Source organism: Sebastes fasciatus, chromosome 8, assembly GCF_043250625.1.
Source record: "Sebastes fasciatus isolate fSebFas1 chromosome 8, fSebFas1.pri, whole genome shotgun sequence".
NCBI classification, from domain to species: domain Eukaryota; kingdom Metazoa; phylum Chordata; class Actinopteri; order Perciformes; family Sebastidae; genus Sebastes; species Sebastes fasciatus.
Genome location: NC_133802.1, coordinates 6,127,626 through 6,141,397, shown reverse-complemented (window position 1 = coordinate 6,141,397; position 13,772 = coordinate 6,127,626). Strand labels below are relative to the sequence as shown.

Genomic DNA, 13,772 nt, shown 5'->3' with positions numbered 1-13,772 from the left:
CCTAGGTATCTGAAGTTCTCCCTGGACCAATGAAACCTGGCCTGATTATCTAGTTGTGCCAGGATCATTGCTTCTGATTTTGAATTTGCTCGCTCACATACAGCATGACGTCATCTGCAAATAAGGACATCTTATGTTCCACCCCTTTACCGTCTTTTATGTTCTTTATATGAATCTGTTGCCTGATGGTTTCATTAAGTGGCTCTAAGCATAATGTCGAAGAGCAAGGGACTGTCCCCCTGCCTAACTCCCTGTTTTAACCTGAAAAACTGAGAACATCCATTCACCCTCACTATTGATCATGGGTTTGAATAAAACACTTTAACCCAATCTATGAATTCTGGGTGAAATCCCATTTTATTTAATGTATGTTGGAGATAGGCTCAGTTTACTCTGTTGAAAGCCTTTTGCGCATCTAGACTAAGTATCATAGATGTCTGATGTTTTTTTTAGCACTTAGCATAATGTTAAAGACACGCCTGATGTCATTGGCTCCCTGTCTATCTGTTATGAACCCTGTTTGATCAGGGTGTATGAACTGTGTTACAACCTTTTGGATTATCTTTGTTAGTATAGCACTAAGTACCTTTTGGTCATGACATAGAAGAGTTATCGGCCTATTTCCTTCACATTTAGTGGGGTCTTTCCCTTCCTTATGAATGACAGAGATTATGTCCTCTGCCCATGATTTTGGTGGGTGTCCTTCTGGTAGGGCATAATTATATCCCTTGGCCAGAATCGGGGAGAGCTCCTCCCTATAGCACTTACAGTATATAATATAGTATAATTCTCCCGGAAACCCATCAGGAGAAACCTGAAACCCCGGGGACTTATTGTTTTTTAATTTTTTTGTTAACCTCCTATATTTGCTGCTGTTTTATACATGTCATATTTACCACTTCTTCTTGGGAAAGGAAGGGTAGATTTAACCTAGAAAAAAATGGTATTATCTCTCTGTCGTTATCTGTGGTTTAAGGAGTTTCCTGCATCGATGCCACTCTATATCCAAACTTTTTGAGTTGGCTAAGAATTGTTCTCCTCTTTATTGGGTAATGTAGCCCATGAACATTATAGCTTACTATCTTTAAATCAGTTATTAGCGGACATTGTGTAGTCTAAGATTTTCCATATGTACCATTTTTGTTTCTTGCATGGGATTTGTATCACTGCGTTGCTGTGAACATTGCAGAACAAACAAATGAGTGAACACTAGAATTTTGCAAAAATACTTTGAAAAATAAAATATGAAACCATCCCCGATATGTTGTTAAACATGGCATTTTTTCAAAACAACAAAAATCTAAATATTATTTTTTCCTTATCTGCCCAATAATGACAATAGCTGTTTGTTATCATTTTCCATTAGACCCTCTTTTCTGTATTCGTTTCAAACCTGTCTATAGTCCTTCTCCTGCGGTGCCAAGGAAAGCACAACGATTCTGACAGAGTTAACATCCCTCTCTGCCCCCTGTCACCACTGTTGACCACTGACCAGTGATCCTGTAGCAGTTCTCTGTTCAGCTTCTCTCTGGAATCCGTTCTGATGGAGATACCTATCTTCCTTAGTGTATAGGCGCTGCCTCGGTCAGTGTCTTAAAAGCCTGGAGTCCAGAAAAATCCTGATCTGCGACCGGGAATGGAGACTTGGCTCGGATGTTTTTCTCCCACAATTGTTTAATCACACGTTGTTCCTCCTTGTCTTTTCTCTGGATTTTAGGAGAGTAATTTTGGTCAAAATACACCCTGGTCACCCTTGCATGTTATCTGCCATTGTTTCCGAGCCTGTTGCAACACGACATCTTTCATGTAATAGTCCAAGAATCTGACTGTGATGGATCTTGTGGGGCTTGCTCCTCTCTCGGTTTTGTCCACTATGATCTATGTGCTTCTGGCAGTTCTAGGAATTTCCTTAAGAGTTCAGTCACAAACTTTAGCATGCCATTTTTTTTCCTTTTCCCTCTACAACTCATAGATCTGCAGGTTATCACGTCTTGCTTTATTTTCCAAGTCCAAGCATTTCTCCGCTAGCTTCAAGCCTCTCTGTGTAGCAGGTGCTTGATAGCCCTCTTGAGTCTTCTGTTGAGCTTATACTCTGTCCTCCATTTCCTTTAATTTCCCCTCCAGCTTTTCAATTTGAGTAGTTAAATCTTTCATGATATCCTCCACCGTTGTTAGCATCTGTTTAGTATCTTCTGAGGCCTCTTTTGTTTCTTTTCTCAACTTGTAAATCTCGGAGAGAATTAGCGATTCTTCCTCGTCAGACTTGCCGCCGTCAAGAGGGTGGTGTTGGGGTGGTTTCTCCGTCTGCTTTTGAATGTTGCTCTTTCCCTTTCCTGCGTGTTAATTTATTTTATACCGGCTCATTATGTTCAGCAAGTCATTAACACTTGAATAGTAGTGTATGCCTCAACATTTTTTTAAAATATGGCTGGTTTAAAGAGGGTTTCTAAGCGAGCTACCACTATCACGGCGTCATCGGAAGTCCAATAAAGTTGCTTTTGAGCAACATGCTCGTATTGTTGTATTTATTTTTGCATATTCACAAGTGTTATTGGGTTTGCCTCCTCTCTTTCAAGTACACAGACGCAGAGGAATTACATAACACAATATATGCTTAGAAACCTGTTTTGTGATATTCTCTCATACAAACATTTTCCTCTTTCATGTCAGAACATGTAAAGATTCCTCAGTGTTATTTGTCACAGGTTCATTATGTTCAGATTTCAGCTTTCTTTCATATATTGTGGACGTTTAAAAAGCCACCTCTCATGTGATCTGTTGTCACCTGAACTGTGATGTCATGCCATAGTCCTCTAACATACAGTAGAGCATTACATGTCATTATATCTGCTCTCCAATCCTGGTAAGCAGCAGGCCGCCTCATTTGAAATGGATATCTGCATGTGTCAGATAATCTTCCAATGGCTCCTTCTGAACAGCCAGCACGGACACATTTTGTGTGAGTGAAATCAGCTGCACAATAAACATCCTGGCACTATTTTCAGCCTGCCAGTGTGTTTGTCTGGGCTGCCCCGAGGCCCGCGGTGGAAGAATGGTGCTACACACATCACCAAGGTGGTCTGGAGAGATTAGTACCCCTCCATTCCACTCTAACCCTCAGCACCTTGCCCTGGGGGATTCTGGGATATGCAGGTTTTGATTTAGAATTGTACTTACCAAGCACAAGAAAACTGTATTGTCATAAAAAATAACCACACAGAGAAATCAGTGGAGGTCGTGCTGTTTGAAGCACCATTTGTCATCTGCCTGCCTCTCTGTGTTTGTAGGAAGTTGTGAACATGCCTTTTACTGCCACTGAACCAGTGAACCACTATTTTTTTTTTATCGCCAGACAATAAAACTACAAGGCAACTAGACACCTACGGAAATGATACAGATGTTGTGAGATGTAATTAAATAGGTCTTTAGAATTCACATCGTCCCTGGTCAGTGACTATTCAGCCGTCTACACTCATTGTGTCCTGGCTTAGATTCTTGGATATCCAGGAGAAGAGGTGGTCAGGTTAGAGTAAGGTGTGGATTTGGAGAGCACCTCTCTGGGAATGGACATTGTGTTGCCCCATTAGTGATGGTGAGAAATCTAATCTGGGTCACACAGTCATCACTGGCTTTTCAATGGGTGGACTACCATCTGAAGAGCTGGTAGACTTTGCAGGGGATGTCCCCGACAAAATGTGTTCACACTACTTATTAACTTCGTCAGATATATTTTGGGGGCATTGTAACTGCTGCCGGGATCACGTTCACTCAGCCAGACTGAGTTTGCTCTGTTGCCATGTTCGATTGAACATATAGTTTAAAAACCACACAACAAAGGAGCAAATGCATCTTGAGTTGAGATTCTCCAAGGTCAATAAGGAACTGTTAAGCTCATCGAAAAAGTTAACAAGTCCCGTCTCGTGCTTCAAATCAATGTTGCTTTTTTCAGTACTTTATCAAACCACCATAAAACAGAATGATAAGAAATGAATAATACTGTAGTTGTGGAAAACAAATGAAAAACCTCCAGAGTGAACACTAATATATATCTAAATATAACACAGAGAAATGCCAAAGCATGTAATCCTTTATACTCGTCACTTGAGTTCACCTCACACATACTGTATATAGTGTAGTTGCTCCGTACTGTAGATGTTTGGCAAAGTGTCTCTTTTGGCTTTTAATAAATGCTGGTCAAATATAATATTGTCAAGTTATTTGTTTGTGTTGATTTGTTTGTTCTGGACCTACTTTCAGTTTTGACAAATGCCTTCATTTGTTGTTTTTGATTATTCCGAGTTTACAATCCAACGGACGGCATGAATCAGACGTCAGACACCGCTAGCCTAAATTTTACGTGCAAAGTTGAATAATTAAACATACTGCATATTATTATATTCTAAATGTGAATGCACGCATCTCATGACATGTCTCAATTGAACGTTTAAATGTTTGCCACTAGCAGTTTTGAGCCATATAGCAATACACATACTGTACCTACAATGGCCTCATTTAGAAGAACAGATCTTATAAATAAAATGCAGCTCATATACAGTACATGTCCCAAACACAGAATGGGCTGGAATAATGGCTCATTTAGTTTCTGTTTGTTCATTAACAATCCAAAATAAAAGTTATTTAATATCAAAGGTTTGACAAACAGTTTGATCAATAATATCTAGTATTACTGAAATCAATAGGAAAGGCCAATTAGCATCTCTTTACTATTTAAAATGATGAGTCTTTTGATTTACTCAGCTAATTGTGAGTATCTTTATGGGAAGTAGGGTGATGTTGTTGTACTGTTGCAAATGTGCAAAATGTTGACTTTGAAACAGGAGGTCATAGTTAGCATTCCATCTCCTATACCAACCATGGAGCTAATTTAGGACAGTTAGATTGTACATCTTAGTCATTGCTTTCATTCCATTATTAAAACATGCTGATGTGAATGATTTCTAATGTGTCCCTTCCATGTGTTTCTTCCAGGCAGTCGGATGGATGAAGTGTCAGACGTGGAGTCGGAGCCTGACCTCCCCCTGAAGAGGAAGCAGCGCAGGAGTCGGACCACGTTTACGGCGGAGCAGCTGGATGAGCTGGAAAAGGCTTTCGAAAGAACTCACTACCCGGATATCTACACCAGGGAGGAGCTGGCCCAGAGGACCAAACTCACTGAGGCCAGGGTCCAGGTAATACACTAACATCCAACTGTCCATCCATCCATCCATCCAACCATCCATCCATATATATATATATATATGTATATATATATATATACATACAGTATATACAGTATACAGTATGTACTACTTCACATTTTCAGGTAGTATTTACAATAAACCAGTTTGCTGGCAGATGGTGGTGGGGTTAATATTAGGGCTGGTGCGATACACCTATCTCCCGATTCTATAATATCACGATACCTGGGTGCCAATTCGATAAGTATTGCGATTTTTAAGTATTGCGATTCGATATTATGACTTATATTTATTTATTTTGTTAACTCTTTTAATGCTAGACCATGGGGAAAAGTTGAATCATACACTTCTAGGGACTTTTACTTTGGAAAATATCCAAATTAATACAGTGAAGGTGTTTGATTTTCAGCATGTATGTAGTCAGAGATGTCCTGAAGTCAGATATATCAGTCATTGTCAGGAATTATTTATTATTTCTTTTCCCAGCAACCCAAAAATCTAAGTATAAAGACGTTTCCCTGACAAATTAGTGGTATTTTCTATTTAATTTATAATGGACATATTATGTTTTATACTTCTGGTGAATATAATCCAATCAATTTTATTTCTATAATATATGTATTTTGTATATACAGTTCCCTTTGTTGAAAACGTATTTTGAAAACCGGACGTAGGCACACGTGTATACTTCTGCTAACTTCTCCAAGTCCTTCTCTAGCTCTCACGTCAGCTCCGTTCTCTTTATACATCCATGGTCAGCTCCATCGGGGCCGTTTGAATGCATCCATCCATCCATCCATCCATCTATCCATACCTAACCATGCAGTCTTGTTAAGAGATAGTTCGATAGTTTGTGTTACTCAAAACAAAAATATAGTTCTAAAATTCACGCAGTTGGGGCCACAGATCCTGCTGAGCATCTTCATCTTTGTTTCCAGGTGTTCAGCAGTGAGGAGATGCACTGCTTTTCATTTTTACTTTTACTCTGCTGTCTTTTCTGCTCTGATAAACAAGCTGTTTCGGTATTATTGGATTGATTTGTATTGTTGTACAAGATGTCACATTATCGTGATATTTAACAGACCAAATTACATATTTACCCACTGAGTTCAACCATTACTCACACCATACATACAGTATAATGCTGGAGACTCTGCCAGCTGTTCCCATCTCAGCTAAGAAACCTGTCTTTGGTCTGGGTTTTGACAGCTCCCCAGTGTCCCAGTAGTGCTGGAGAAAATACTGTAGAGCTCTAACAGCAGCTGTTAGGTGTTCAGCAGTGGGGTGGGGGCTGCATTCCTCATCCATGTCTCACTCTCTGACATCTTGGCTGGAATCTGTATTTCCCACCACTTTCAAGCCCACCACTCATGTAAAATTCACAGCAGCTCACTGAAGGGTCTATGCTGTCTCACGGGAGCTTTAAGCCACAACAGCAACATGGATCAATCAAGACCCGGGAAAACTGAGAGCGAGAAACCAGTACGGACATGGAGACCAGTCTACACTCTGTCACTTAGCTCTTATACCTGCAGACCTCAGAACTATCTACGTACCTCTACTGTACTTGCAGACACTGGTCATCCTACATTCACTGACACAGGTTTCAACCAGATTTTCAAAGAGGAACAGTTAATGTACAGTTGACAAAACAATCTTAATGCGGGGCAAACGCTACACGAGAATCAACCTGATTTGGGCCCGATTCCCCCCCTCCTGACAAAGCCCTGATTTTTTTAATGGTTCTAAAGATTATCTTTCCAGATATTCCTGTGGTGTGAGGTTTGTTCAGAGTGTTTTCTTGCATCCCCAATCGGCTCGGAAGTCTATCCTGGCCGCACCGATCTCAAATCGTAAACATTTGTGTGTGGGGGAACCCAGAGGACAGCCGATGATACAGTCACGTAGGAAAGAACGATAGCCAATTGAAAACCAAGCTGATTGAAGAAAGAAGGACAACAACCGCCGTCATTGCAGCCGCGGCTAACGCACGAGCTAATGCAAAACACGAAGCATAAAGTAGTAGTAAGATGGACCTCAGAAATGGAGGACCAACTTGTTGATTTGTGGCAACAACGCGAGTGTTTATTTAACGTGTCTCCATGATTTTATCCATCCATCCTTCGGGAATTTTCAGTAAAATGTAGTGCAAAAACTAACATCGCCAATTCTTCCTGCCTGTCGTCCGCCATGTTTGTTACCTCCGCCAAGGCCGAAGGCTTAGGAAGGAGGTTATGTTTTCACCGGCGTTGGTTTGTTGGTTTGTTTGTTGGTTTGTCCGTTTGGAGGATAACTCCAAAAGTCCATGAAGGATTTGAATGAAATCTTTTGGAGGGGTGAGGTGTGGCACAATGAACAATCTATTCGATTTTGGTGGCGATCCGTACATGAAACCTTTCTTAGCGGAGGTCTGCGCTCTCTGATTGCACTTCTAGTTTACACTAAAGTCACGTTTGATCGCTAAAGATTTTGCGATAATTCCGTTTTTTTTTTTATATATAACATATAACATAACATGTCGTTATGTGTGGGATCTCTCACATTTGAAAAATCTTTTAGTGTGGGCCAGCCTTAACTCAAGATCCACTTCCTCAATTGTTGTGGAGCTTTTGACCGTATCACATGGTCCTCATCGATGTTGACTTGTCCACTGTCAACGATGGACTGTCATTGATTGCTTGGTAGCGTACAGTTTAAACATCTATAGTTCCATGGCAACTAAGCAAACTCAATCTGCTGACGAAGACCAATTTGGTGGGAAGCTCCAGAGTGGACCTTGAGCCTTGAGTCATTTTTTAGAAATGGTCACTATATCCAGATAGTAGTACATGAGACAGGTAATCTGAAAAAATCATGTTCCTCTGTGTCCTCCGGTGCTCCTAACAGCATCTGCAGGATTTCACAGACCGGAGGAAAACAAACAATCAGAGCTGATCTTGAGTGTGCCGTCCAGCTGCCGTCTATGAGAGCCGGCTGTCAATCACTCGCTAACTCCGACCAAACGGTGAAACTACGCAGCGCTGATTAAACATTAATCAATATTATGTTACGTTAATGCCTATTTCTCGCATTTTCAGAATCATCTTGTAGTGTACTGTTTAGCTGTAAAATGAGAAAGTTTGTGACCCAGCAGCCATGTTGAGATCTGTTGAGGAAATACCAAGCACCGCCCGCCAGCCAGAGCACAGCCAATAGGAACGCTCTCTCTCCCTGAAATGACCTGTGATTGGCCAAAGTCTTCCATCACAATTTTGTAAAGCCTGAAAACAGAGCCATGAGGAGGTGCAGAAGTCTAGTTTTCTCTCAGAATTACAATATACTGAAAGATTATTATGGAATTTTTGCCCAATGATGCCAAAAATATACTGCCTACTGCCACTTTAAGGACGCATGAACAAAAATCTCACACTGTGTGGGATAGTTCTAATAAAGTCAGTGTCAAACTGCACCATTTCAATTTGGAAGCATGTCAGATGATGATGAAAGTAGCTCTTTGATGTTAATATAAAAAAAAAAAAACATAAAACAAAAAAAAACTGATGCAAGCAAAGACGTGTCATCATCTTGCGTCATTCATCTGCAGCACTCTCGTGTTTTTAAAGTGTAACAAACAATAAACAAGCTTTGGTCACACCGCAGGTGCTTCTATGCATCAGAACTCCTCGAAAGAGGAGGAGAGAGTGTACCTGATGGTGGTCAGGGGAAAAAAGGACAACATGGAACAAAGTGCATTAGTAGTCAGTAGCATTAAACGAGCTCACCAGTGTATTCTTCACCATTTCATTTCATATTGTGACTGGTTGGTTTCATTGTTATCCTCATCAAACCACCAAGTGAGCCATCGGGACCTGTATGGAAGCATCTGTATTCAGTACGTTTCTACACTCATTTATTCACGTGTTTTCTTTCCATTTGTTCCCCGTCTGTATTACAGTATTTACATTTTTACTTTTGATAGACTCAGTTGGCAAATTCTTTATTTTTAATTGTGCTACATATCAAATGACTCAAATGAAGCAATATATCGATTCTGGCATTAAAAAATTTATTTCAAAATTGTAAAAAAGCCAAAAAAACCCCGCTATACATACAGTATGTGAGTCGATTTTTTTCCCACCCCTAGTTGTTGTGATGTATGATGCTGATGTTAGTGCCAGGTGAAGCAGTTGTCTCCTCTGTAGGAGGCAGATATTTGAGGGATTCTGTTCTCCTGTCAACATACCTAACAAAAGGAGCAATGGGGAGGCGGAGAAATGAAGACATAATGGTTTTGTAAAAATTGGTAAATAGAGGGATGGAGAGCCGCTTTTACTTAGGAAAGAATTGTGAACACTGTAAACAGGCTCTATCAAAAAGTAAAAAAAACAAAACAAAGATAAAAAGGAATGAATGAGGATTTTACTGTAACATCATAGACTTTTTATTTAGTTTTGTGTAGCTGTGGTCAGGAGGAGGTGACTGGACGAGAGGTGATATTCTGTTTCTCTCTCATTCTCTCATGTCTTTGGACTGTTGAGTTGATCTCTCTCAGACTCTACTTCTTCTGCTTCTCTTGCAGTATAGTACCTCAGGGCGACAACACCTGTTCTAATTATTTGAGTCTCCTCTACAGAAATAGGAGTCCAAATGATCGTCTCCACTTGAAAGGCATGTTTCCATTTGCTCCAAATGAAAAAAGGAGGATTCCTGGAGAAAATGGGCTGGTGGAAAGCTGGAGGCAATACATAGATTCCTGCTACTGCTCTGCATGTGTGTGTAGCAATGTGTGTGTGTGTGTGTGTGTGTGTAGGTGTGTGTGTAGGTGTGTGTGCGTGCATGTATTAACTCATGTGAGTGATATCGTATGGTCTGATTCAAATGATGCAAATGATAAAAATTCAGTTAGCTGTGTGTCCTATAATGTGGGACAGTGTGTGGGAGGAGGAGATAGATCCGGGCTCCGTGAGTGTCTTTTCTGCAGAGCGACAGGCTGATACCTGCCCTGAGCTTCTGTGTTTTAGTTGGCTTTAATTAAGAACTTGGAAATTAGTGCCCTGCTGAGTTGAAAAAGAAGACAGCATAGCTTGTGGCAATACACACCCCTTTGTCATTTCACAATCGGCCTGATTTGGCTCACTTTACTGGTGTGTGTGTGTGTGTGTGCGTTTGACATGTCCTCATGTTTGACATTCTTCCTTTTCTTTTTAAACCCTTAAGAAATTACACTACACCGCTGTAGTATGATTTAGTTTATTTCCGTTATTGCTTGAGACCTGCACTCTAGCAAATGTTTGGAGACTGTCTGTGATTTTTGTGCATCATACTGGTGGTCAGCTGGGATTTTAGACGCAAAGGTCAGGTGACCAGGTAGTCAGCTCTTCTCTGCTCATCTCTCTACTGTAAAACCATACAGCACTACTTCAACTACTGCTGGTTCCACTTGAGTCTGTATTACATCTCCTGCACTCCTACTGTAGGTTTACCTTCAGTTAGGTTGCCCTCGCTGTAACAACTCAAACAGAAGCCATGCTTAAAGCTGCCGTCCAGCTGCCGTCTATGAGAGCCATGAGTCAATCACTCGCAAACTCCGACCAAACGGTCCAGCTAGGCAGTGCTGATCAAAAATGAAACAATATTCTGTTACTGTAATGCCTATTTCTGACATTAAATGTTTTCAGAATCATCTTGTAGTGTACTGTTTAGCTGTAAAATGAGAAAGTTTGTGACCCGGCAGCCATGTTGAGATCTGTCGAAGAAATACCAAGCACCGCCCACCAGCCAGAGCACAGCCAATAGTAACGCTCTCTCTGTCTCTGAAATGACCTGTGATTGGCCAAAGTCTTTCGTCACAGGCTACATTTTTTAAAGCCTGAAATCGAGCCATGAGGAGGTGCAGAAGTCTAGTTTTCTCTCTGAACACTTGAATTACAATATGCTGATATATGCTGAGGTTATTATGGACTTTTTGCCCAATGTTCAAGTTTTCTTTTTTTTTTAATTATGCCATACATAAATAAGCCAACATAAATTGGTCATCTTAAATGGGACTTGAATGCTGGTCCCTGCCTGAAAGTCAGATACACTACACTCATACCGTACACCACTTACACATCAACACCCTTATCCACTTATGACTCACTACATAAAGGAGACACTACTAAAGGCTGGTATTGGACATGCATTGTATGCTGTAAAGTCCAGCAATATGAATGGGATTCTTACTTTAACTGCAAAATCTCAGCAGTGAAGTTGCTGGTTTAAATCTTATCAAGCTCTGAAGGGGTCTTATATTTGGCCGACCGAAACCTGCTATATTTTCTTTTGGTCTTTTGTAAAATGAAATCAAGAAGATACTAAACTGGATTTGTGTTTTCACAAAAGGGATTATAAAGCCTCTATACCAAAAGTAAAACTATAATATTGTAAATGTGTTAGTTGCTTTGATCAATTAGTCAGTTTACTGTAGCTGTGGGATGTTGACGCCTCCTTTTTGACCTTTATCCATCCTAATGAGGTATTGTCTGGAGTCTGACGGAGTATGAGGAACAATGCACGATTAACCACACACTCTCACAGTGCACACAAACTCTAAAGACATTTACTTTCTCCTCCATGCCAAAGATCAATCACCTCTTTTGCTTTGCTTTTACAATTTGCTAGCATTTCATAACTCCTTATTTGAGCTTTTCTGATGTAGTAAAACTAAAACAAGTAATAATGAGGATTAAAGCAACTTAAACACAGCTGAAAATCTATTTTTTGCTGACCTCCAGTGGTTTAAAGTGGCAATCCTTAAGATTTCAGTCATGGCTGATTTGGTGACAACCTATTTACTGGTGGCAACAGCAAATGTTTAATACTACAGCACAAGTCCCAGAATAGGGGGCAGCAAAACAAACTATTGGCGTTGTTTTAAGTCTGGCAATAAATGGACTTTATCCATCATTCTGTGAGTAACGGTGATCTGATTTTAATGCTGCACTCGGCATGAGTCTGTGAACAGCGAAAGTGAAAGTAGTCGGTTACCTCAGTGTGCAGCCTGTCGCCTGCAGCTCTTCAACTAACAGCTCACTGTTGCTGCTCCTGACTGTTCATTACTCCCTGCAATATTTGAAAATGGCAAAAAAATGACCAAAATGGCCGTTGTCTTGCTTTGTAAACATATTTTTGATGAACAATCAGTGGTCAGTGTCAAGCTCACTGATATTTATTTAAATGAAAATCTTTGAGATTATTACTTTAAGCTCTCACCTCACTGCAGTGATGTATATTTCAGAGTGTGTCAGTACACCGTGACACCACTGTTGGGTGTGGTAGGGTGCAACAGAGCACACTACTGAGTATATTCAACCACATCCGGCCATCGGTGGGGCTGGGTGTACGTTTAGCACCACAGGTGTGATGAACACTTCCAGGTGCATTAAACTGTTCGCTAACCTTCAGTCAAAATTTCACAATACTTACTTACAAAACAAATACGTCCCATAGAAGCAGCTTAAATGACTACTGTGACAATGTGACGTAACTTGAGCTGCTAGTTCATTTGTAGTTAGTTAAAATGAAACAGGAAAGCCCGCTCTGACTCTGAGATAAATGACTAATGAAAGTGATTCATTTGGGGTTTTGCTCTGTTTTCTCTCCCAGGTTTGGTTCAGCAATCGAAGGGCCAGGTGGCGAAAACAAGCGGGAGCCAATCAGCTAGCAGCTTTCAACCACCTGTTGCCGGGTGGATTTAATCCCACAGGGATGCCAACGCTTCCTACGTACCAGCTGCCAGAGTCCAGCTACCAAACCAACACTCTGTCCCAAGGTAGAGAAGGAAACACTTTCACACTGGTCATATACAGATGGGTGACACTTGATGGTGATGCAGTGTGTTGGTGAGGTGTTGTTCCAACACCAGCCTCCACAGCAGCCTCAGTGCAGCTTGTCATAGATTCTCCCGGGGGTGTGGAGCTCTACTGTGGGGATAAACAGCATTATTCCAAAAGAAAAAAATCCTCATTTGGTAATTTGATGATGATGGTGGTGGTGAACACTGTTTAAGACGAGACACCCAAGGCAAAAACATTGTTTTTCATGCACCGGTCAATTTTTTGATTTTGGGCTATTTTGGTTCCATAACATGTCTTCTTTCAGACTAGTGGAAAGAAAACATCCAAAATACACATTTATCCTAAATTCACCAAAAGTTATCATTAACATAATGCCTCATTTGCATATTTAAACATACAATTTCAGACTTGTAATACAAAAAATAATTTTCTTAATTAGGGCTGTCAATCGATTGCAATATTTAATCGCGATTAATCGCATGATCGTCCATAGTTAATCGCGATCAATCGCAAATTAATCAACGTTTTTTATCTGTTAAAAATGTACCTTAAAGGGAGATTTGTCAAGCATTTAAAACTCTTATGGAGTGGGCAAATATGCTTGCTTTATGCAATTGTATGTATATATCTATTATTGGAAATCAATTAACAACTCAATAAAATGACAAACATGGTCCAGAAACCCTCACAGGTACTGCATTTAGTATAGACAATATGCTCAAATCATAACATGGCAAACTGCAGCCCAACAGGCAACAAC

General features: G+C 40.4%; 1 protein-coding gene across 11 annotated transcripts in view; it reads left to right on the top strand.

Annotated features, from left to right (window-relative positions):
- The window catches only part of LOC141772209 (paired box protein Pax-7-like), a 69,393-nt gene that overhangs the window by 29,566 nt on the left and 26,055 nt on the right, over window positions 1–13,772 (top strand). For all 11 annotated transcript variants that reach the window (XM_074642979.1, XM_074642977.1, XM_074642978.1 and 8 more), the window contains 2 exons: window positions 4,990–5,189; window positions 12,822–12,987. In XM_074642979.1, the coding sequence (XP_074499080.1) occupies window positions 4,990–5,189; window positions 12,822–12,987 (366 nt within the window). The remainder of the gene's footprint in view (window positions 1–4,989; window positions 5,190–12,821; window positions 12,988–13,772) is intronic.